Source organism: Phaenicophaeus curvirostris, chromosome 21 (assembly GCF_032191515.1).
Source record: "Phaenicophaeus curvirostris isolate KB17595 chromosome 21, BPBGC_Pcur_1.0, whole genome shotgun sequence".
Classification (NCBI taxonomy): domain Eukaryota; kingdom Metazoa; phylum Chordata; class Aves; order Cuculiformes; family Cuculidae; genus Phaenicophaeus; species Phaenicophaeus curvirostris.
In genome coordinates, this window is record NC_091412.1 from 10,149,067 (window position 1) to 10,169,138 (window position 20,072).

Below are 20,072 nucleotides of genomic sequence, written 5' to 3' on the forward strand. Positions count from 1 at the left end.
TATTTATAATAAGAATGAGATATATATATATTTCTGCAGTGTCTCATAAGAAGGAGATGTAATTTGTAACAGCCGCGTTCATCTTACAGCTACCCCAAGTAAATAGTGTTGCCCGAATCTCTGGAGTTGGGACATTTTCCATCTGTCTGTCAGGGCTGTGCGGTGACACCACAGAGCGATGGTCCAAGGTGAGCACCTGGAGATCAGGAAGGCTGGCACAGCACAGCCCACCTTTCAGGGTCAGAACAAACTGCTGCTTCTGCAAAAGTTCAGGGTGTGAAAGGAGGCAAACAAGTCAGGGGAGCTGCAGCCCAGCCAACCTAGCTTTATTTCCTAGGAGAAACAAATGCATTGCTCCTGTACACCAAAAATAAAACAGCTACACGTACTCGCTGGGTGAGTTAGCAGGGTAGGGGTGAGGAGAAGCTGCAGATATTGTACACCTTGCCTTCACTAGGGTGTGTTAAGCTCAGGGTTTCTCAGAAGTCAGCTTGAGACATGCGGTCCAACCCACTTTCTCAAACTATACTTCAGTGCAGAGCCCTTTGAGGCTCCTCCATCTCTGTCAAAGTAAAGAGAGTTATAGTTAATCCCAGTTTTGTGTAAACATTTCCTGCCTCACCCCAGCTGTCCGGGGTGGTTAACCCTTCTAGAGCTGCTCAAAGCACTCACATCCTGTTACTGCATCCTTCTCATTGCTGCAAGAGGAATTGGTCACCGTTTTGAGCCAGTGTGACTGCTGTTTTATGGTATTTGAAAGCATGAAATAAAGGCTTCTTGAGGCTCTCGCTGCAAGTCCTTCATGCAAGAGGCCTGCAGTCCATAGTGCAAGGAGGAACTGGTTTCTCAGATACTGTAAAATAAATATAAAACTGCCTGGAAAACCATTGCCAGGAGACTTGACAGTGGCTCACTGTTCAGCTGAAAGGATTTATCAAGTTCATTCCTTGTTTTGGCCTGGATAATGGAATCGAGAATGTGCTTATTGCATTTGCAGATGGTACTGAGCTGAGAATGGATTTGAGAGCTTTGAAGAGCTGGATTAGAATCAAAATGAACTTGACAGATTGATCAAATGAACCAAAAGAAATACGATGCAGTTCAATACGGAGGAATGCCGAGAGCTACACTCAAGTGAGAACAGTCGATGGCATGAGAATTGAATGGAAGAAGATGGTCTGGGCTGTGACCTGCAGAAAGCCCTGGTGAGCAGCAAGAGCCGTCCGAGATCTAATGCTGGTGACACCAGGCAGGTGTGAGCGGGCTAGTTGTGATCCAGTTCTTCAGCCTCCAAAGCAGCAAGTTTGTGGGAGGGAGCAGGCAGCTTCAGCTGGATCTCAGGTGAAGTTTTCACCTCATCTGCATTCGTGCCTTTGGAGCCAGAGCTCGGGACTGTTCCCTGGGGCTGAGATCAAGGTGTTCTAACCCTTGCACCGAGCAAGCTGTGCAAAAAACTTCCAGTGGCACTGATTTTGGCAGGTTTAACTGCGTGCTCCCATGGAGTTAGGCTTTGCATTTTGGCTAGCCAGAAATCTTTCCTCATGGCCGATGATGCTCAGGGTTTGCCGCTTGGACTGCAGCATCATAGGTCAGTAGCAGGAGATTGCTGGTGCTCAATACAACTCTTCATCACTTGCACAGCTCCTCTACAGTCTTCCTTCTCAGGGAGTAGTTCTTCAGCATTCTGCAGGTGGTGGGGCTCAAGATTTCCCTTGTTAGGCTTGTCAAATCTCCCAAGGCTTGCAAATGTCTCTTCAGGAAGCATAACAGGAGAAGCAGGTGGACAGAGTAGCCTCAGGGCTTTCCTTTTGGCTTTCATGAAGAATTCTGGGGTAGCATCTCTAGTTTTGTTTTGTGACTTCATTGTGGTTTGGCTTCTCTGGATTTCTGTGTACAACATGAGTTAAACTAAATGTGTTTCCAACCTCACTCTGTAGCATTGCTACCCATAGCTTAAAACAAGTCACTGTGACACAGATGACATCCAAAACAAGCCAGCCAGCATGATCTGTTTTCATCTGCTGTAGTGGCCATCAAAGGATTTTATGGATTCAACTCAGAACCCTGCATCATTTTAAATTAATTTTCTTAGCCTTGTGCCATTTCTGCATGTGGACAAAGCCTCATTTATATGCACAGCCAGGCCAAAGCATCCAGACACTGGTTTTAGTCTAGACCCTGCTTCCTTACATGATTTTCTTAATGTGTGCCTTTGCTGCCTTCTCTCTTCACGTTACATCTTTGGGCAGTGAGTGTTTTCAATTATCAGTTCTTTCCTCGTCTTTCTGCACTCACTTGTTAGCACTCTGTGATGTTTTGCGGTGCAGGGCTGATTCTCTTAACCAACCCAGTTTCTGTCTGACAGGACCAAGCTGTTTATTCCCAGCTTGGGCCGTGGGTCCTCCTAGAGGAGGAGCGTCCAGGACCAGATTGCCCTGAACCGAGGTGTGAAGACAGCAGCGCTCTCTGTGCAGGTGAAGCAGCGGTGTCTGCTCTGTTCTCGTGTTCAGCCTGCAACAGTTTCTGGGAAGGAGTATGGTTATCGAATTATCATCACAGCCCATTTACCTCGACCTGATTGCTGAGTGCTCGTGGCTTCCTGCCAGAATAGAAGCTCGGTGCCTCGAGTTACCTTGGGAGAGCAAACAACACAGAGCTTGTTTGCAACCTCAAAGTATCCCAGCTTTGATGTTTTGAGCCCCACGTGCCCCGAGCTGTTGGGCTCCTGTTCTCCCTCGCATCCCATCCATCACAACTGCAGCTTCCTGCATCTGCTGAGAGCTCCATTTAGCTACAAACTCCCAAGCGATTAATCTCGTTTCATAAAAAATACCCAGACAATGTGGGTTTTTTTCCTGGCTCTGGGAATTCTTGCTTGAACGTGGGACCCCCTCTTTTGTTTGGGAAGAGGCCGAGCTTCCCGGCTCTGAATCCTCCATTTGTGTCTGCCTGGCTGCCAAATAGTGCCCCGGAAAAGCCGTGATGGATGTTTGTGGAAGCGAGGGCCAAGCGGCTCTGAGATCCGGGCTGCTGGAACAGTGGGTGTATTATAGCTGGAAAAGGCAATTTCTCTGCCAAATCTCATTGTGCAAGAGGTTGGTTGGTTTTTTTTTCTTTAGACTTGCAAAGATTTCGCTTTGTTTGTTCCTTTTTTCACTTGTTTGCTGGGACTTGGGAAAGAGGCTGCAGGACTGCAATGGAAATAAGCATTCAGCTCATCTGACTTGTGTTACCAGGACGGGGCTCTGCTGCGCTCAGATGCCCAGCTCGCATGAAAGCAACCAGCTGGCATCCTGCTCCTGTTTAATCATGGAATCCTCGAATGGTTTGGGCTGGAAGGGACCTCAAAGCCCATCCAGTCCCACCCCTGCCATGGGCAGGGACACCTCCCACTGGATCAGGGGCTCCAAGCCCCATCCAACCTGCCCTTGAACCCCTCCAGGGATGGGGCAGCCACCACAGCTCTGGGCAACCTGAGCCAGGGCCTCCCCACCCTCACAGCAAAACATTTCTTCCTAAATTCTCATCTCACTCTGCCCTCTTTCAGCTCCAAATCATTCCCCTCATCCTATCCCTGCACTCCCTCGTCAAGAGCCCCTCCCCAGCTTTCTTGGAGCCCCTTTCAGCACTGGAAGCTGCTCTAAGGTCTCCCCACAGCCTTCTCTTCTCCAAGCTGAACAACCCAAACTCTTAGCCTGTCCTCATAGCAGAGGTGCACCAGCCCTCAGATCAGCCTTTTTTTCCTTCTCTGGACTTGCTCTGACAGATCCATGTTCTTCCTGTGTTCATTTGCCCTGTTTTTCTTATGCTTTGAACACTTTTCTGATATATAATCAAGCTTAGTAAGCTGTGCTGCACAGTGATGTTGTGTAGCACAGGGGAGCAAACATGGGCTGGCGTTGGGTGCGGCACTAAGGAAAGCATTTCCTTGCATTTCCTGCAGATGAGAAGAAACATCTGTGTGGGGAGGCACGTTCTTGTCACGGTGGTGGGTTTAGGGTGCAGGGTTTTCTCAGAACGTTATTACGAAATGGTTCAGTAAAGACCATACAGATCCTGTGATAAAATACCTTTCCTTTTCCCAGGAACACCTCCCTTCCTTTTTCTTGGAAAACAAAGGCCTGGCTAAAAGGCTGAGCTAACTGGGCTGGTGTCCTTGAAGAAACGTCAAAAGAGTTTGTGGTTCACATGCTGCAGGATGTTGTATCATCAGCTTCTGCAACTCCTTACCTGGCTGAAATAGCCTTCCAGCTCCTTGAAGAAGTGATCCAGAGGCTGTCTTGGAGGTGGTAGGAGTGTGTTCCTCTAGGCTTTGGGGCGCAGAATACCTGAAAAAGTGTGTAATTCTGTCTGTGGTTAGTTCCTGATGAAATTGGAGGGTGAAGAATTGTAGATGGTGCCGCTCTCCTGGTTTATCAAGGCACGGGTGGACGAGGCGCTGAGGGAGATGGGTTAGTGTTTGATAGGAATGGTTGGACTCGATGATCCAATGGGTCTTTTCCAACCTGGTGATTCTATGATTGCGTGGAAGCCAGTGGAGCAGGAGGTCTCTTAGCTGATGGTAGAAGGTGACCAGACACTTGAGCATGAGGATGAGGATGGGGAGGACAGAGTTCCCCCTGCAGTCCAGAGGGCCCTGCTGGCACGATGGCCTCTGTGTGTGCTGTCATTGCTTCTTCATTTTGACCTATTGCAGCAAACTTAACCATCTTCATCCCTTTTGAAAGTGCTGTCTGCTCTGGCTGCACAGTTCTCCCTTTGACCTCCCACAACACGAAGCTCCCTGCATCCCTGGCTCCGTCTTTCCTGCATAGATACATCCCACAGGGCTGAAGCTGTCTGTTGGTACAATGCTTGCCTTGCTGAGGCCGTTCAGGCTGTTGTAATAAGGGTGATTATGAATAACAGAGCAGGGAGGGCTGCTGGCTTGATATGCCTGAGAGACAGCCGCTTGGAGCCCTGGTCCGAGCAGGCGCGCTGCAGAGCATCTCCCTCGTCAGGCATGAAATCTAGGGCTGGTCGCTGGCACGGTGGCAGCAGGCATGTTGTTCCTTAAATCAAAGATGTGAAAATCAGACAGTGTCTTCTGGCCTTGCTGGGGTCAAATCTTAAATGTATCAGGGGAGTTCTGGAGGCTGCCAGCTCTGTCATGGACCAGGAACATCTCAGGATCCACAGTACCTACATGAGCCAGGGCTAGGAGATGGACCTCCTCTCCTCCAACGCTGACGTGCTGGCTTTTTGATGGCTTTAAGGGTGGTCTGCAGTGGGAAGGAGATGGATTTATTTCTTGGGTTTCTATGATGGAGCTGATGCATCACAGTTAAAGACACTGAAGTGTGTAATTACAGTTATTGTGTTTGTTAAAAACCGCCTGACAAAACTAAAATAAAACACGGTCTTGAAATACTGTCGCTTTCTGTGTGTTATTGTTCATCATAATGAATTATTGCACATACTATTTTCCAATTATGTAAGACATTTCCAGTAAAAGAAAAGGTTGCCTCTGGAAAATTGCCTTGTGACGCCTGTGGAGGTGAGGACAGTGTTGGGTTCCCCAGAGGCTGGCTGAGTTATGGCCAACCGAAGGGTGTTCTAGGGCTGCCGTGGATCTTGGAAAGAGTTTTCTGTGTTCATTATTATCAGACACTGTAAGCACGCTTGGATTCTCCAGGGTCATGATACAGATCTTGGTGTGGTAGCGCTGGTTGCTGTAACGTGGCTGAGCCGAGGTGCTTCTCCTGCTCTGAGGGGCTGGAGGAACCGATGACCCCCAAGATGTCCTTTCCTCAGCACCCAGAGGCCGGGTGGGCTCGTTGTCACGTCATTCTGCTCCTGGTGGAGTCTGGGGGCAGGTTTTTGCCTGACTAGAGCAGCGTGCACATGTGTAATCCCTCCACCTCTCTCTGTTTTGCTGTAGGTGGCTGCTGCGGCTCCGACGTGAAGCAGTATGTGTACGGAGGCTGGGCCTGGGCCTGGTGGTGCATCACTGACACCCAAAGGTAAGGAGATCCCTGCTGCCTTGGGGTTTGGAGTAAGACGAAGCCGTCCTAGTGGGGCTGTCAGCAGCATCTTTTGGAACACGGGCTGAGCGCTACGTGTGAAACCATGGATGAGCATCAGCCCAGCCCGCTGCTCTTGGCTGTGAGCAGCTCCTTGGAACGAAGGCTGCCTGGCGTACGGTGCCGTGAGCGGCTGGGAGGAGCAACATGTGCAAGGGAAATGTAGGGTTGCTCAGCTTCTGGCCATCCTCTGCTTTGAGTGGTGAGGCTGAGGTTGTCCAGGGCCCTGCAGGAGGTAATCCTCTCATTCCAGGCTTACCTGAAAAAAAAAGAATGGCCTGCGAAATAAAATCGCAGGATGGGGGAATTCTGTGCTGATTTTGTGTGGGGACAGCTGGGATTGCAGTGCAAAAGACAAAAAAAAAAGAAAAGAAATCTCACGCTTTCAGCTGGAGCACTTTTCACAGGCCGTCTTTGTCCTCACTCCGCCTCAAACCCAAGGCAATCAGATTTTTTTTATTTCCCTTTTGGTTGTTTCTATTGACATAAACCCCACTGAGCCGAGAGCGCCGCAGCCCGGCTGCTCAGTGCGTTTCTTCCTGTGCTGGTGCAGCGAGTGCCAGGGACAGGGAGAGCCCTGCTCTCCTCTGCCGCTGCTTTTGCAGGTACGAGGCTCTCGCAGAGGAGCTGGGCAGTGGGAACACCGGGCTGGCTCATCCATGAGTTCACAAAAGGAGCTGAGTTCTGCTCAGTGTGTCCCAAATCCTCACACAATAACAAATGTGTTTGTGGCATGCGGTGGGCCAGTGCCACCTCCTGCTCGCTGGGTCTCTGTTTCTAAAGATGTGCTGACTGCTGTCACCTCGGGAGCAGACTGTGTTCCTAGCAAAAACCACAGGATTTCCTTTCTCTCCCTTTCCTCAGTCGTAGATTTTGCCTGCTGCTTCTTAACTGCTCTGGACTAATGCTGTGATGGTGCTGCTGTCCTACTTGTGTAGCTCTTCGTCTTTAGGATCTGTGGGAATGTTACTCTCTCCTAACACCTCCCTCGTGCTCACCGATGCAGGTTTCCTCCATCTGTGTAAAAAAAAAATAAAAGGGAAAAAGGATAAAGACGTGACTTTTGGGTTTTGACACTGAGTGACGGCCAGAGGTTGTCGTTAACCCTTACTGCCTGATCTTGCCACCTCTTTTCCCTGTTCCTGTGTTGCCACTGGCAGACGCAGCGAGCATGTTGCTGCCCTCGCTCTGCGGATAACGCGCTGCTGTGCACTGTGACGGGGTCCTGGCTGCTGCCGCCACTGGCTCACGGTGCCTCTCAGGTCCTCTCCCGTGTGCTGGTACCCAGGTCGCTCCATCTGCATGAAGAGATCTCAGCTAACACCTCACCTGCCAGTTTAGTCTGGGCTCTCCAGCCGTGCTCACACAAGGTGGGAGGGAAAGGAAAGGCTCGGCTCTGCAGACTCAGTGCTTGAGAACTGTGTTGGATCCAGACACGCTTCATTCTCAAATTTTTATGAGGCATCTTATTGGGAGAACTGATGATTTGAACAAATGGTTTTCTGCTCCTCCTCTTGCTGTGTGTGAAGCCCAGAGAACAGTGCAGGACCTTGACCTGCCATGTGCAGGAGATAACGAATGCGTTCAGGAGGCTGACTTATTAAGTTAAGCAAAAGCTGAGTCCAGAGCCAAGAGCTGCTTGCCAGGATAAGCTGTCATATGATAGAGATCTGTGAATTATTTAGCAAACGGGGCTCAGACCTAGACCCCTGATTCATGCCGTGGGATATAGGGCTTAATTCTTCTCTTGAGAAGAGCCTTTCCCAAATACCATAAGCTGTGCCGTAGATGGAGTCTGCTGCATTAACATGTAAAGCGAGGCAGATTTCTGCCTCCAAAATTAGGACATCTTTTCTGGAACTGCCCGTGCTGAAAGCAAGAGGAACAGCAGCAGTTGTGTCGCTGTCAGCGGCATCCTGCCAGGTAGCACTAACCTGGGAACAAAAGAACATTTAGAGCTGGCAAGGTGCTGGGCTCTTATCCTGCTGCAGCCCTGAAGACTTGAAAAAAAAAGCTGTCCCTGTTAAAGGGTCAGAAATAAAAGCAGGGAGAGAAGCAGCTTGGTCTTACCTGCCCCTGAAGGAAACAAATGGTGTTATTCAGCTTCTCAGGACAGCAATTGGAGGCACCTTCTCTCCTCGACGCCTCAGCCAGGGATGGGTAGACAGGTCCCTAGCATTTTCACTTTTCTGGCCCCTCTTAAATGTTGGCGTAGAATCATCTAAATTATTCCAAAAAGCGCTTTTCTGTGTGTGAAGGTTACTCCAACAGAGAATTCCAGCTGTCTCCAGGATGGCAGTCCAGGTGGGATAAATGGTTTGGTTTTATCTGCAGTGACTTACAGGATGCAGGGTGGAGATGAGACCCTAGTGAGTTCGTCCTCATTAAAAAAAAACAGCCTGATGCTGTAAACTCCCTCCCGTGGCCAGGGAAGCTGGTCTGGCCCAGCATTACTGAGCGCTCGGAGAGGGCAATGGGAGGAAGGCAAATGGAACAGGGAAAAGCTGAAACCTGAAAGTCTCGTCTGTCCTTTGCAATGATTGTCTTACTCTCTGATAATCGCTTTGTGTATTTGCTGTCCTACCCTTATTCCTTGCTGCTCAGACTGTCTTTGGAGGTTATGACCATCCTCTGTCGCTGTGAGAATATTGAGACGTCGGAGGGGGTCCCACTGTACGTAACAGGGGTCGCACAGGTAATACTCCACCAGCTTCCTAACATCCTGTCTAACCTTTTATCCCTCTGTTTTGAGCAGCAGCAGCAACAGCAGCAGCAGCAGAGTAACATAAAAACTAATGGTTTTCTAACGGGACAGTTGAAATCTCGATACCTTCCTCTCCTTCCCCTCCTCCGGCACTCGCTCCGGGGCGCACTCCACACTTTATAGGTAATGCAGACAGATGCATCCTTGGCAAATTTCAAATTCAGTATTACTGTACTGGCTCCCTCTGATAACGCTGCAGGCGTTCTCTCCAGCTGTAACCCTTTCCTCGACAGTCCATTGTGCGCTTGGTGGAGAGCAGAAGGGCATCTGCTTTTGTGTGGAGCCACGGGTGGGCCAGGCTGGGTTCTGGACAGGATTTGGGACAGGCAGGAAGGCAGGTTTTGTGCCATTTCAAAAGGAAATTAGTACATCTGTGGGCAAATTGCAACCGCACTTGGCTGGGGAGTTTTGGAGATGGCTTTCCACTCAGCCCTTCTTCCTCCGCATGGAGACAGTGCCCAGTTTGGATGTTGTCACCTTTGAAAGTACAGCAGAGAGACCTGTTGCAGCACCCAGGAATAACGTTTGCACCGTGGGCCGTTGTGAAACGGTGTAACGGTAGTTGCCAAACAGCCCCGTGACTCGCTGGCTAAGCAGCAGCACAGCGCTGAAGTTAAATTCACAGTGTAGATTAGGGCTGCAGAAATCCTGCGCTGGCTGATTAAAGCTGTGAACACGTATGGTAAAAAACGCCTGTGCGCATCGTGGACAGTGGGATCTGCTCTGTCAGCTCCCGGCTTGAGTGCCAGTTTAATTAGGACAGTGGCCAAGGCAGGCAGGAACTTGCAGACATGGGTTTCAGCACTTTCAGCCAGCCCTGGAGCGGCTCGGGGGGCTCGCAGCAGCCCAGCCCCTTCATGGTTCAGATGTTGATCACTGCCACCAGTTCTGTGCCCTGCAGCTCCCTGTCCTGACCTCCAGTGCCTTCTTGCCGTGTTGTGGCTGACACGAGAGCCAGGTTTTGCTTCCTGAAGCAGAACCTGCCACATCCAAGCACGTGTCTAATGACTTGCAGGTCACCCAGTCTGGCCAAAGGTCTTTGAATCCACCTTGAGTGTCTGCGAAAGCTGTGGAGCTGCAGGATCTGCCCCTGGGTGCCTGATACCATGCAGACATGGCCCTAAAGAGCTGGTGACGCCCTTCGCGCTGCCTTTGGGTCACAGGCCACAGGGAAAATAGAGGGAGAGGTGAACCAGATCAGGGAGTATGTCTGTGTTCGTGCTAACCTGGAGGGGCAAAGGCAGGGATGCTTTTTGCAGTGTCAGCACCAGGATTTGCCAAGCACAAGGGCTCATGCAGGGGTGGGAGCATCCTGGGTCCGTGCTGTGCTTTTAAACCAGTGACACCAGCCAGCAAGAGCACGTGCTGCCCCGGCGTTGGGCAGTGTGGCACAGCGAGCCTCTCACCAAGGGCCCTTTGGGGTCCCAGAGCTGCCTAGCAGAAGGGAAAGGGTCACAGTTTTACCTCCAGCCTGGCTCCCAGCCTTCCTCTGCTGATAAATTACGCTTAAGCGTTATCTGAAAATCAATTTCCTGGCCAAAGAGGTTGATCTGTGGTCACAGACGCAGCCCCTTGGCTGCATTCTGCACCTGTCTTACATTACCTGTGGCGAGTGCGGCAGGGAGCACGGGGCAGGAGATGCGAGGGGAAGATCTGAGTGTGTTTTACCTGGAAACGTGCAAATATTTTACGTTTTTTGGCAGGATTTCCCTAGAGATAATGACGTTACAGCCCAGGTGTGAGGACGTAGAGACGGCGGAGGGGGTAGCTTTAACTGTCACAGGTGTGGCACAGGTACAGTAACTCCAAACCATCATTTCAGGAATGCATGTCTCTAACTTACATCTGGTTTTCCCCTTTAAGAGGTAACTGTTGTCCAGAAACAGAAGCCAATTGCTCCAAAACAAGTTCTTGCAGAAAACCACACTGTCCTCATTTGTTCAAACCCACTACAGCATGTCTCGTGTGGTGAAGGGGGTTGTGACCTCTCCTCCTCTCCCCAAAATCATTCCTCTTTTTTTCTGGTGTCTCATTTGTCCATATGGCAAATGAGGTGGTGTTGGGGGGTGATTTGATCTGTTTGTGAAGCCCTGATGCTCCGCAGTGCCCCTGGAGCTCTGTGTGACCCTGCAGGACCGAGCCATTCACTCCTGAGATGGTGTTGAGCATTATATTGCTTTGGATTATTATTATTATTAGCTTGTGGACCTAGGTATTCTTCACGGTGAGTTAAAGCTTAAAGAAATAACTTAGTCCCTCCAGGCACTAAAATCTTTGTGTGAAATTTCTGGCTTGAATTGAATTTTGATTCTCTCAAGCCTTCCACTCTCTCAGCCTGTCCTCGTATGAGAGGTGCTTCAGCCCTTGGATCAACCTCGTGGCCTCCTCTGGACTCTCTAACGTTAGGTTTCGACAGAATTTGATTCTCTGAGTAGGCAGCTGGATGCTCTGACTGAGAATTGCTCCTGACAGCTCATTCTGGGTGTGTGAAACCAAGACAGTGGTTCTTGGCGTACCCAAGGCGGTGTCACCACCTGTCCCAGGGCATCCTGAGCTCTGGTTTTGCAGGAGCAGTGGCTGCCACATTCCCTCCCGTGAGCAGAGGAGACTCCTGAGTGATGCAGCGGTGGGACCAGAATCCCACGTGCTGCAAAAGGCTCCCCCAGGGAATTGCAATGTGGCTGCTGCAGCCCATTTGAGACAAGGACTTGACAAATTTCACCCTCTGCTTTCCAGAGTAGCAGATTCCTCGCTAGGTTCCTTGGTTTGCCCTGAGCTGGTGTTGCAGAGATGCTGCGAGCTGTGTCTGTGCGGGACTGAGGGTATAAATTCAATCCAGAGCAGTTTTCAGGGTTGTCACACAGGGCAGAAGGGCCACAACAGCGGATAATCCATCTCCCTGCTGCTGTTGGGCATCGTGGCTGCGTGCAAGAGCACCGGCACAGGAGCCAGCGAGTGTCCTGGGCTCATCCTGGCTCTGACTGATATATTCCAGCATGCTTGCTTTTCCCTTTTCCCATTCTTTATACCCATTTAGCTGCTCATGTGTCACATAACCATGATGGTCTGTGCACGGTTGGCAAATTGCATGCACCCACATCTCCCCTCCCATGCGTCTCATAGATCTGTATGGTTTCCCTTCTATATCAGGAGAAGATGTTTCTCTGAAGCCAGCATTCCTTCTTGCCCTAGTTCTGTGACATCCTTCCATTGCCTGCAAAATAATTTAGGCTGAGCGGCTCATGCTAGCGGAAGGCTGAATCATCAGGTGCCTTGATTTAAAAACACAGCTCCCAGTTCATCTCATTCATGTTATTCTCTCTCTTCACTGTTCATTTTTTTTCACTGTTCATTGATTTTAAAGGCTTAGACTTGTGAGATGCAAGGTATTTCCATGCTGAAAGCAGCCTTGAGGCAGCTGGCGGTACCCTAATTTTGCAGAAGTACTTTTGGGGCAAAGATTTTGCTTTGAAGAGCTTGTGCAAAATGAAAAAAAAACCAAACAAATTGTTGCTAGAGAAACACCCTTTGTTTGCTGTGATAATAGAGATGTTTAAGGTGTTAATAAGTACTTAGTAAGGATACGATGCTGTTTTAGAAGAGAGATGTAAAGAGTATCCTCCCTCCTGTGTTGGCTGGTGCTTGGGATGTGCTGGGATGCTGCTGCCTTAGGCCACGCTGGGCTTCGTATCCTTCCGTAAGGTTTTTCTGAGCTTCAAGCTAATTGGATTGTCTCAGCTCACCCCTGGCTGTGGTTGCAGCTGGCTGGAGCTGGGTGCAGCGCTGTCGATCCTAACAGGATGGGATTGTTTTACGGAGGCTCTCTCGTTTCCTGCCGGCTAAACTCTCACTCTGATGTGGGTGACCTTTAAAGAAGCACCAAGTGTCGCAGGGCCCGGGCTGAAATCCTGGAAAATAGCTGAGTGTGAATGGCTCAGCTCTGGTTTGTTTTGTGCAACCTTTGCTTTGTAGGTTGACATCTGTCTTGAGCGGGCGGCCAGGCTCCTTCGGGCTCTCTGGGGTTTACAGGTGCAGGCAGGCTGCTCACTGGCTTTATTCACAGAGGCTGAATTCTTCCTTTCTCTGTCTGGTACCGCAAAGACTCTTTTAACAGGCATCGTGCTCCATGCTTGCACTGTCCTCTCAGTAGCTCCCGAAGGGTAGGGGTTGTTCAGAGAGGTGGAATTGCTGGCAGATGGACACCAGAAACCTTGCTGCTGAGTTATAATCGGTTTTGTTGTTGGCAAAGAGCTCTTCTTTGCTGCAAGATGAGCTTTGGGCAGGCCCCACACTCCCCAGTGCAGTTGCATGCGCAGCTCTCCCAACTCCCCCTTGTGTAGAAGCATAGAATCATTAAGGTTGGAAAAGACCTCGAAGCTTATCCAGTCCAACTGTCAGCCCAAGCCCACTGTGCCCACTAAACTATGTTCTGAAGTGCCACGGCCACACGCTTTCTGAACCCCTCCAGGGATGGAGACTCCCCCACTGCCCTGGGCAGCTTCTGCCAGCGCTTCACCACTCTTTCAGTAAAGACATTTTTCCTAATATCTAATCTGAACTTTCCCTGGAACAACTTGAGACCATTTCCTCTCATCTTATCCCTTGTTACTTGGGAGAGGAGACCAGCACCCATCTCACCACATCCTCCTTTCAGGCAGTTGTAGACAGTGATGAGTTCTCCCTTCAGCCTCCTCTTCTCCAGGCTAAATAAGCCCAATTCCCTCAGCCACTGCTCATAACCCTTGTTCTCCAGACCCTTCTCCATCTCCTTTCCTTTCTCCAGACGCGCTTCAGCCCCTCAATGTCTTTTTCGTAGTGAGGAACCCAAAATTGAACGCAGTGTTCAAGGTGGCAGCTGAGTCTTGGTCGGCTCGCTGCATCTAATGCGATCCACCTCTGGTCCCCGTAGAGGATGGTGGCTGGTCCCAGTTGTCCTGCTTTCTGGCAGTGCCGGGGCCAGGCGGTGCTGTCGGGCTGCAGGATGGTTTTGGATTTGTAGGCTGGCAGACCAGGCTTCCTCAAGAGGTAATTGTGTTGCTTTTCCCAGCAGTTCAACCCTGAAAAGCGGTCATATAGGTGACAGGATGAGGTCTGCAGGCTGTGAACCTATCAAGAGCGTGCATTGGGACCCTCGGAGCTCCAAAGCTCCTGAAGCTTTGGAGATCTCAGCCAGGACTGTGCATTGCAGGTAGCAGCAGGTCCAGACAGTTTTTGGAGTGGAACGTAGGTTGCTACCAGCATCTCATGGGGCAAGAGGCACTGCCCAGCCCGGATGTCTCCATGAGAGGGTGCTGTGGGACCTGCGCAGCACCCAGAGGCGCTGGTGTGGCCCTGCTCCCTTGTCTGGTGCTTCCAGACACGAAGACATCGCTATGTCCAGGCCTTGTCCGAGCACAGGGTGAACCTGGCCACCAGGAGCTGTCACCTTGGAGGATTGTAGCTCCATAAGTGCTCATCTCCACTGCCTAATGTATCCAATAGGGATTCTTAGCCCAGTTTGCCTTTGAAAAGGAGCCCTGTGACTGGCAGGACCACCTTAAGACCCTGGTTTGTCTGGATCTGGGAGCACTTTTACATCTGGCTCTGACTGTGGGAGGTGAAAGTGGTGGGAGGGGGTGCTGAGGTGGTTGTGTCCCACCTCCAGGGATCCTTACGAGACTGACAGACCAGAGCAGGACAGCTGGGTCCTGGCCACGGCACACTGGGGTCACCATGAAGGGCAGCTGGGAGCTCCCGGTCTCGAGCAGGACAAACCAGTGGCCTGTGGCCATTTCGTCTCACCTCCCCTTGCAAGAAATGCTGAATGGAGCCCCCATTCCCAAGCTGCTCCTTGGGCGTTTCAGAGTCTTCCTTGTTCTTTGCCTTTCCAATGTCATAAAAAAAATGTTTCTAGTGAAGGAAGAGGAAGAGAAAGGTAACGAGATGGCTTTTGGCCAGGGGGAGTAATAGGGGGAGTAATAGGGTGTCGGTGCAGTGGCTGAACTGGTTGGTCAGAGCTCTCTGGTAGAGTTTTCATCAGGTGGGACTCGCAGGGCCAGGTTCTGTCCCCACATCACGCAGAGTGGCTGTGGGACAGTTGGCCATGGGGAGCTCCTCTCCATGCAGAGCTGCTGTCAGAGCACGGCTGTGTGTGCCGGCTGCAGGGCTCTCCCCAGCAGCACTGAGTGAGGCCTTGCTGGCTCATCTGGTGGCCCAGCTCAGTGTGGTGACAGCTCAGCACAGTCCCTTGGAGCTTCGGGGGGTCTGGCAGCAGCCTGGTGGTGGTACTGCTGCTTCTGCTGCTGCTGCTGCTGCTGTTGGGTGCCTTTCCCTCTTTGGACAGCCTTTCCAGTCCCTTTGGTTTTGTCTTTTGTCTCTAGGTGAAGATAATGACTGAGAAGGAACTCCTGGCTGTGGCGTGTGAGCAGTTCTTGGGGAAGAACGTGCAGGACGTGAAGAACGTGGTCCTTCAGACGCTGGAGGGGCATCTGCGCTCCATCCTAGGTACGGAGGGGCTCATGCCTTTGAAGGCACCTTAAGTAGCTTTCTCTGCTGGCTGGCCCCAGCAGTATCACTGCCACTGCAGCAGCCACAGCCAAAGATGCAGAGATCTTAGGTTGTTCCTCCCCTACAGCAGCTCCCGCTGCGGGGCTGCATGTTGTGATAAATGAGTTTTCAGTGCCTGCAGTAAGAGATGTCCAAGTCCCCGTGGGTTACAGGTAGCCCGTGTCCATGGTGGTTGTGCTTGAGACAGATGTTGGTGCACACTGCGGGGTCTGGGTGGAGGATTACACCCTTGTGCCCAGACCTCAAGAGATTAGGGGCAATGAAGATGTTGCTGGGCTTAGACCCGTACCTTTGCATGTTCCACATAAAGGGCTTTGCCTTCCTTCCCTGCAGGTACCCTGACGGTGGAGCAGATCTATCAGGACAGGGATCAGTTTGCCAAGCTCGTGCGGGAGGTGGCAGCTCCTGACGTGGGTCGCATGGGTATCGAGATCCTGAGCTTTACCATCAAGGTACACCCAGACACGAGGTTTCTTTGGCAGCAGGCAGACATGGCTCTTCCTGACCACACAAATCATAGAGTGGTTTGAGTTGGAAAGGACCTTAAAGATCACCTAATTCCAACCCCCTGCCATGGGCAGGGACGCCTCCCACTGGATCAGGCTGCTCAAGCCCCATCCAACCTGGCCTTGAACACCTCTAGCCACAACTTCCCTTGGCAACCTGGGCCAGGGCCTCCTCACTCTCATTGTGAAGAATTCCATCCTTACATCTAGTCTAAATCTTTCCCCTCCGATTTAAAGCCATTTCCCCTCGTCCTGTCAGTACCTGCCCTTGTAAAAAGTCCCTCCCCGACTTTTCTCAGGTACTGGAAGATTGCTATAAGGTCTCCTCGGAGCCTTCTCTTCTCTGATTGCTCTGAGCATCAGTGGGAAGGGAGCAAGACAGAATTGCTCGTTTGAAGTGGTTATGATTTCTCTTCCCCTCTCCAGGATGTCTATGATAAAGTGGATTACCTCAGCTCCTTGGGAAAGACTCAGACAGCAGCTGTCCGAAGGGATGCAGACATCGGTGTGGCAGAAGCCGAGCGAGATGCTGGCATTCGAGTGAGTCTGGAGACCTGCTGGGCTTCCCCAGAGCGGCCTGTTTTGCTCCAGTTCCCCACCCTGGAGCTCTGTTCTCTGTTTCCTCTTCACAGGAGGCAGAGTGCAAGAAGGAAATGCTGGATGTCAAGTTCATGGCAGATACCAAAATAGCAGATTCCAAACGGGCTTTTGAATTGCAGAAAGCTGCCTTCACTGAGGAAGTCAACGTCAAGGTGAGAGGTATCCCCCAGCCCACCACTGTTCCCTGGCTGGTTCCTCATGGTACTGGTAGCTCTGGGACTTGCCAGCTTCCTCCTCCTGCAGGTGCGTTAGGAGAATCCACTTTTCTGTGTCACAGGGCGAGCTCCTTGCAGCAGATTCCTCCTGTGTGCAACAGTTAGGTGGGACTGGGAGGAGGTGGAAGGATGGGGAGGGTCACCTAAGCTAAACCCAGAGCTGGTTGGGCTCAAGTGGAAAGAGAGAAGGGCAGCGAGTGCAGCTCTGAGGATATGGACCTCACATCTGAGTGGGGGATTGGTGTAAAGCGGGAACCATGGCTGGTTTCAGGGCCTGCCAAGGCTCTTTGTGTGTGAGCCCAAGAGATCATGGCCCAGACCCCTCTTCTCATCTCTCCCGTGTGCAGACTGCGGAGGCCCAGCTGGCCTACGAGCTCCAGAGCGCCCGGGAGCAGCAGAAGATCCGCCAGGAGGAAATCGAAATCGAAGTGGTGCAGCGCAAGAAGCAGATTGAAGTCGAAGAGAAAGAGGTCATCCGGATGGAGAAGGAGCTGATCGCCACTGTGAAGCGGCCGGCCGAGGCCGAAGCCTACCGTATCCAGCAGATCGCCGAGGGCGAGAAGTGAGTGAGGGGGCTGGGGTGAGGTGGGAGCCAAGTGTGCTCCCTGCCCGCCAGGCATGTGGACAACGAAGGGCAGGGAGCAGCGCTGGGAACGCTGCGGGGATCTGGGCTGCTGGAGGGCTGCGTTTCCCTTTGCAGGGTGAAGCAAGTCCTCCTTGCTCAGGCGGAGGCAGAAAAGATCCGCAAGATTGGAGAAGCAGAGGCCTTTGTGATTGAGGCCATCGGGATGGCGGAAGCTGAGGGGATGAAGCTGAAAGCTGAAGCGCTCCAGAAGTACGGAGAAGCTGCCCAGCTGGCTCTGGTGCTGGATGCGCTGCCTGAGGTGAGGAGGGAGCAACTTTCCCTTGCTCCGGGCAAGTGGTGGGGACTTCCCAGGTTGGGCCGAGTCTCCCGAGGGCACAGAGAGGCTTCACGAGCTTGTCCAGAAGACTGGGGAGCAGCTCCTGGGCTTTCTGTTCATTCCACCCTCGTTCCCTGCCTCCTCAGATTGCCGCCAAAGTGGCTGCTCCCCTCTCCAAAGTGGACGAGATCGTTATTCTCAGTGGGGAGAGCAACAACACAACATCTGAGGTGAACCGTCTGCTGGCCGAGATCCCCGCTTCCGTGCGTGCCATCACTGGTGTGGATCTCACGAAGGTGAGCTGGGCACCAGCAGCCGGCAATTCCTGTGGCTCTTAGGGCACAGGAACTTGCCTGAAGTCTTTCAGACTTTCTCCTTCCCCCTCCTCCAGCCCTAACAGCTTCTCTCTTCCCCTCCTACAGATTCCCCTGATCCAGAAAGTCACCGGGACCCAAGCGTGAGGCCGGCCATCCCAAAGCTTGTGAAGATCACTCCCTTTTATGCACTCAGACATCAACTGCCTTCAACACATGGGAATTCCTTTTATATCAAAGACAATCAGAGTTTCATTTTTAAGCTCTGGTGCCTTATTTTGTAGGGCCGGAAAGATGCATGTCCAATCAGCTGCTTTTTTTTTTTTTTATTATTATTATTATTATTATTACAAAGGGTTGGAGGGGATTTATTTTGTACCTAACTCTATTGTATCAGCCTGGGGCTTGGATCCAACCCCCAGTTACAATTGGCAGCTTGTCTGGTGTTGCAGTCCTGGTGCCTTGCTGTTCTCTGTCCTCAGGTGCTCACCCAGAGCTGGGAGCAATGGCTCGGTGGGATCCAGAACGTTGGAGTAGGGAGAGGTAGGGAGAGAGCAGGCAGTTCCCACCTCCTCTAGGCTCCCGCAGTGACCCTCCCAGGCACTGCCCAAGCCCTGCCTCTGCGCAGGAGCTCTTTTTGTGGTTGGCTTCCCCACTTTGGAGCATTCCAGCTGCAGTGCTACCAGTTATTTCCCAGCTGGGCTTCCTGGAGGTGGCCGTGTTCCCACTGGGAGGGTGACAGGCACTGCCTGTGTGTGCTGCCTTTCCTCCGGGAGGTTTCCTCTGGAATCTGGAGGTGGGAGAGCTCGGGAGGTGGAGGGAGCTCAACTCAGTCTTGGCGCAAGGCCCCGCCACAAGGAATGCCAAAGCCACCCTGTCCTCCCTGAGGGAGGCGAAACCGCCGAGGCTGCTGTCCCCAAATGCTGTGGTACATCTTGACCCCCACAACTACTGAAGCTGCAGGTCAGAGGGACGCGGGGGACCGGGCAGGGCCCTGAGGTGGGGACAGGCTTCTCCAGCCCCACAGCCCATGCAGCTGCCGGGGGCCTGGGGTTCCTGTGGCTGCTGCCACGGCCGTGGGGCTGTGACCCACAGCTGTGCCACCGGCGATGCCCGGGGAGGTGCAGAATCCCCTGCCTCGCTCGGTCCCCGTCTCTCTTATGGCCAGTGGCTTTGCTGCCCCGAGTGACAATGTGAAAGAGGCTCTGCGTGTCCCGTCCTCCCCACGGTGCCACCAGCGCCCGCGTTGGCCCCTGCCCCTTTCCCGCCTGTCTCGTCGCCTGTAGCAGCCAAACCCGCGTGTGAGCTCAGCCCGACGCTGCTGTGGGGCGACTGCCCTGCCCCGCGGGGCGCTGGGGGCGCCTCCGCTCGCTCCCTCGCCCACAGCTCTGCCACCCCTCTCCTTCCATGGGGTGGCCGCTGGGTGCAGGGACCCGCGTCCCGGTCAGTCCCTCTGCCAGGAGTGACCGTGGGGCCGGCAGCGGCCTGTCCCCCTCCCTGCCGCCAAGGGGGAGCACCCAGTTATCAGCCCCCGGCTTGTGCTCGTGCCCGAGGGCCGCCAGCACTGATCTGGCACTTGCCGGCGGGCGTGCCGGGCAAGGCGCCCTATCTGCATGTGCGCGTGCATGGCTGCGTCCCTGCCACCATCACTGTACGATAATAAAGCCTTGTCACCGCCCGCCTTGGCTCCGTCTTGTGCCTCCTGCGCCCCCGCGGCTGGAGGGGCCAGAGAGCAAAGCGCTCCCACTGGGACACGGCCAAGGGCACCTTGGCTTGGATCAGAAATGACGTGACCAGCAGGGCCAGGGAGGGTCTTCTCCCTCTGCACTCGGCACTGGTGAGGCCGCTCCTTGAATCCTGTGTTCAGTTCTGGGCCCCTCCCCACAAGAAAGATGTTGAGGGGCTGGAGCGAGTCCAGAGAAGAGCAACGAAGCTGGGGAAGGGGCTGGAGAACAAGTCTGAGGGACCTGGGGGTGTTTAGCCTGGAGAAGAGGAGGCTGAGGGGAGACCTCATTGCTCTCTACAACTACCTGAGAGGAGGTTGTGGAGAGGAGGGAGCTGGGCTCTTCTCCCAGGTGACAGGGGACAGGACGAGAGGGAATGGCCTCAAGCTCCACCAGGGGAGGGTCAGGCTGGACATTAGGAAAAAGTTTTTCACAGAAA

The 20,072-nt window shown here is 52.6% G+C and overlaps 1 protein-coding gene across 3 annotated transcripts in view; it reads left to right on the forward strand.

The window, feature by feature from the left end:
• Window positions 1-18,360, forward strand: part of FLOT2 (flotillin 2) — an 82,977-nt gene extending 64,617 nt beyond the window's left edge. For 2 of the 3 annotated variants that reach the window (XM_069874334.1, XM_069874336.1), the window contains 10 exons: window positions 5,921-6,002; window positions 10,530-10,620; window positions 15,186-15,309; window positions 15,706-15,824; window positions 16,305-16,418; window positions 16,511-16,630; window positions 17,041-17,255; window positions 17,394-17,577; window positions 17,742-17,891; window positions 18,018-18,360. In XM_069874334.1, the coding sequence (XP_069730435.1) occupies window positions 5,921-6,002; window positions 10,530-10,620; window positions 15,186-15,309; window positions 15,706-15,824; window positions 16,305-16,418; window positions 16,511-16,630; window positions 17,041-17,255; window positions 17,394-17,577; window positions 17,742-17,891; window positions 18,018-18,056 (1,238 nt within the window). In that variant the 3' untranslated portion in view covers window positions 18,057-18,360. Of the gene's footprint in view, window positions 1-5,920; window positions 6,003-8,666; window positions 8,758-10,529; window positions 10,621-15,185; window positions 15,310-15,705; window positions 15,825-16,304; window positions 16,419-16,510; window positions 16,631-17,040; window positions 17,256-17,393; window positions 17,578-17,741; window positions 17,892-18,017 lie in introns of all 3 variants that reach the window. The other variant, XM_069874335.1, reaches the window with a different exon arrangement.
• The last annotated feature ends 1,712 nt before the right edge of the window (window positions 18,361-20,072 follow it).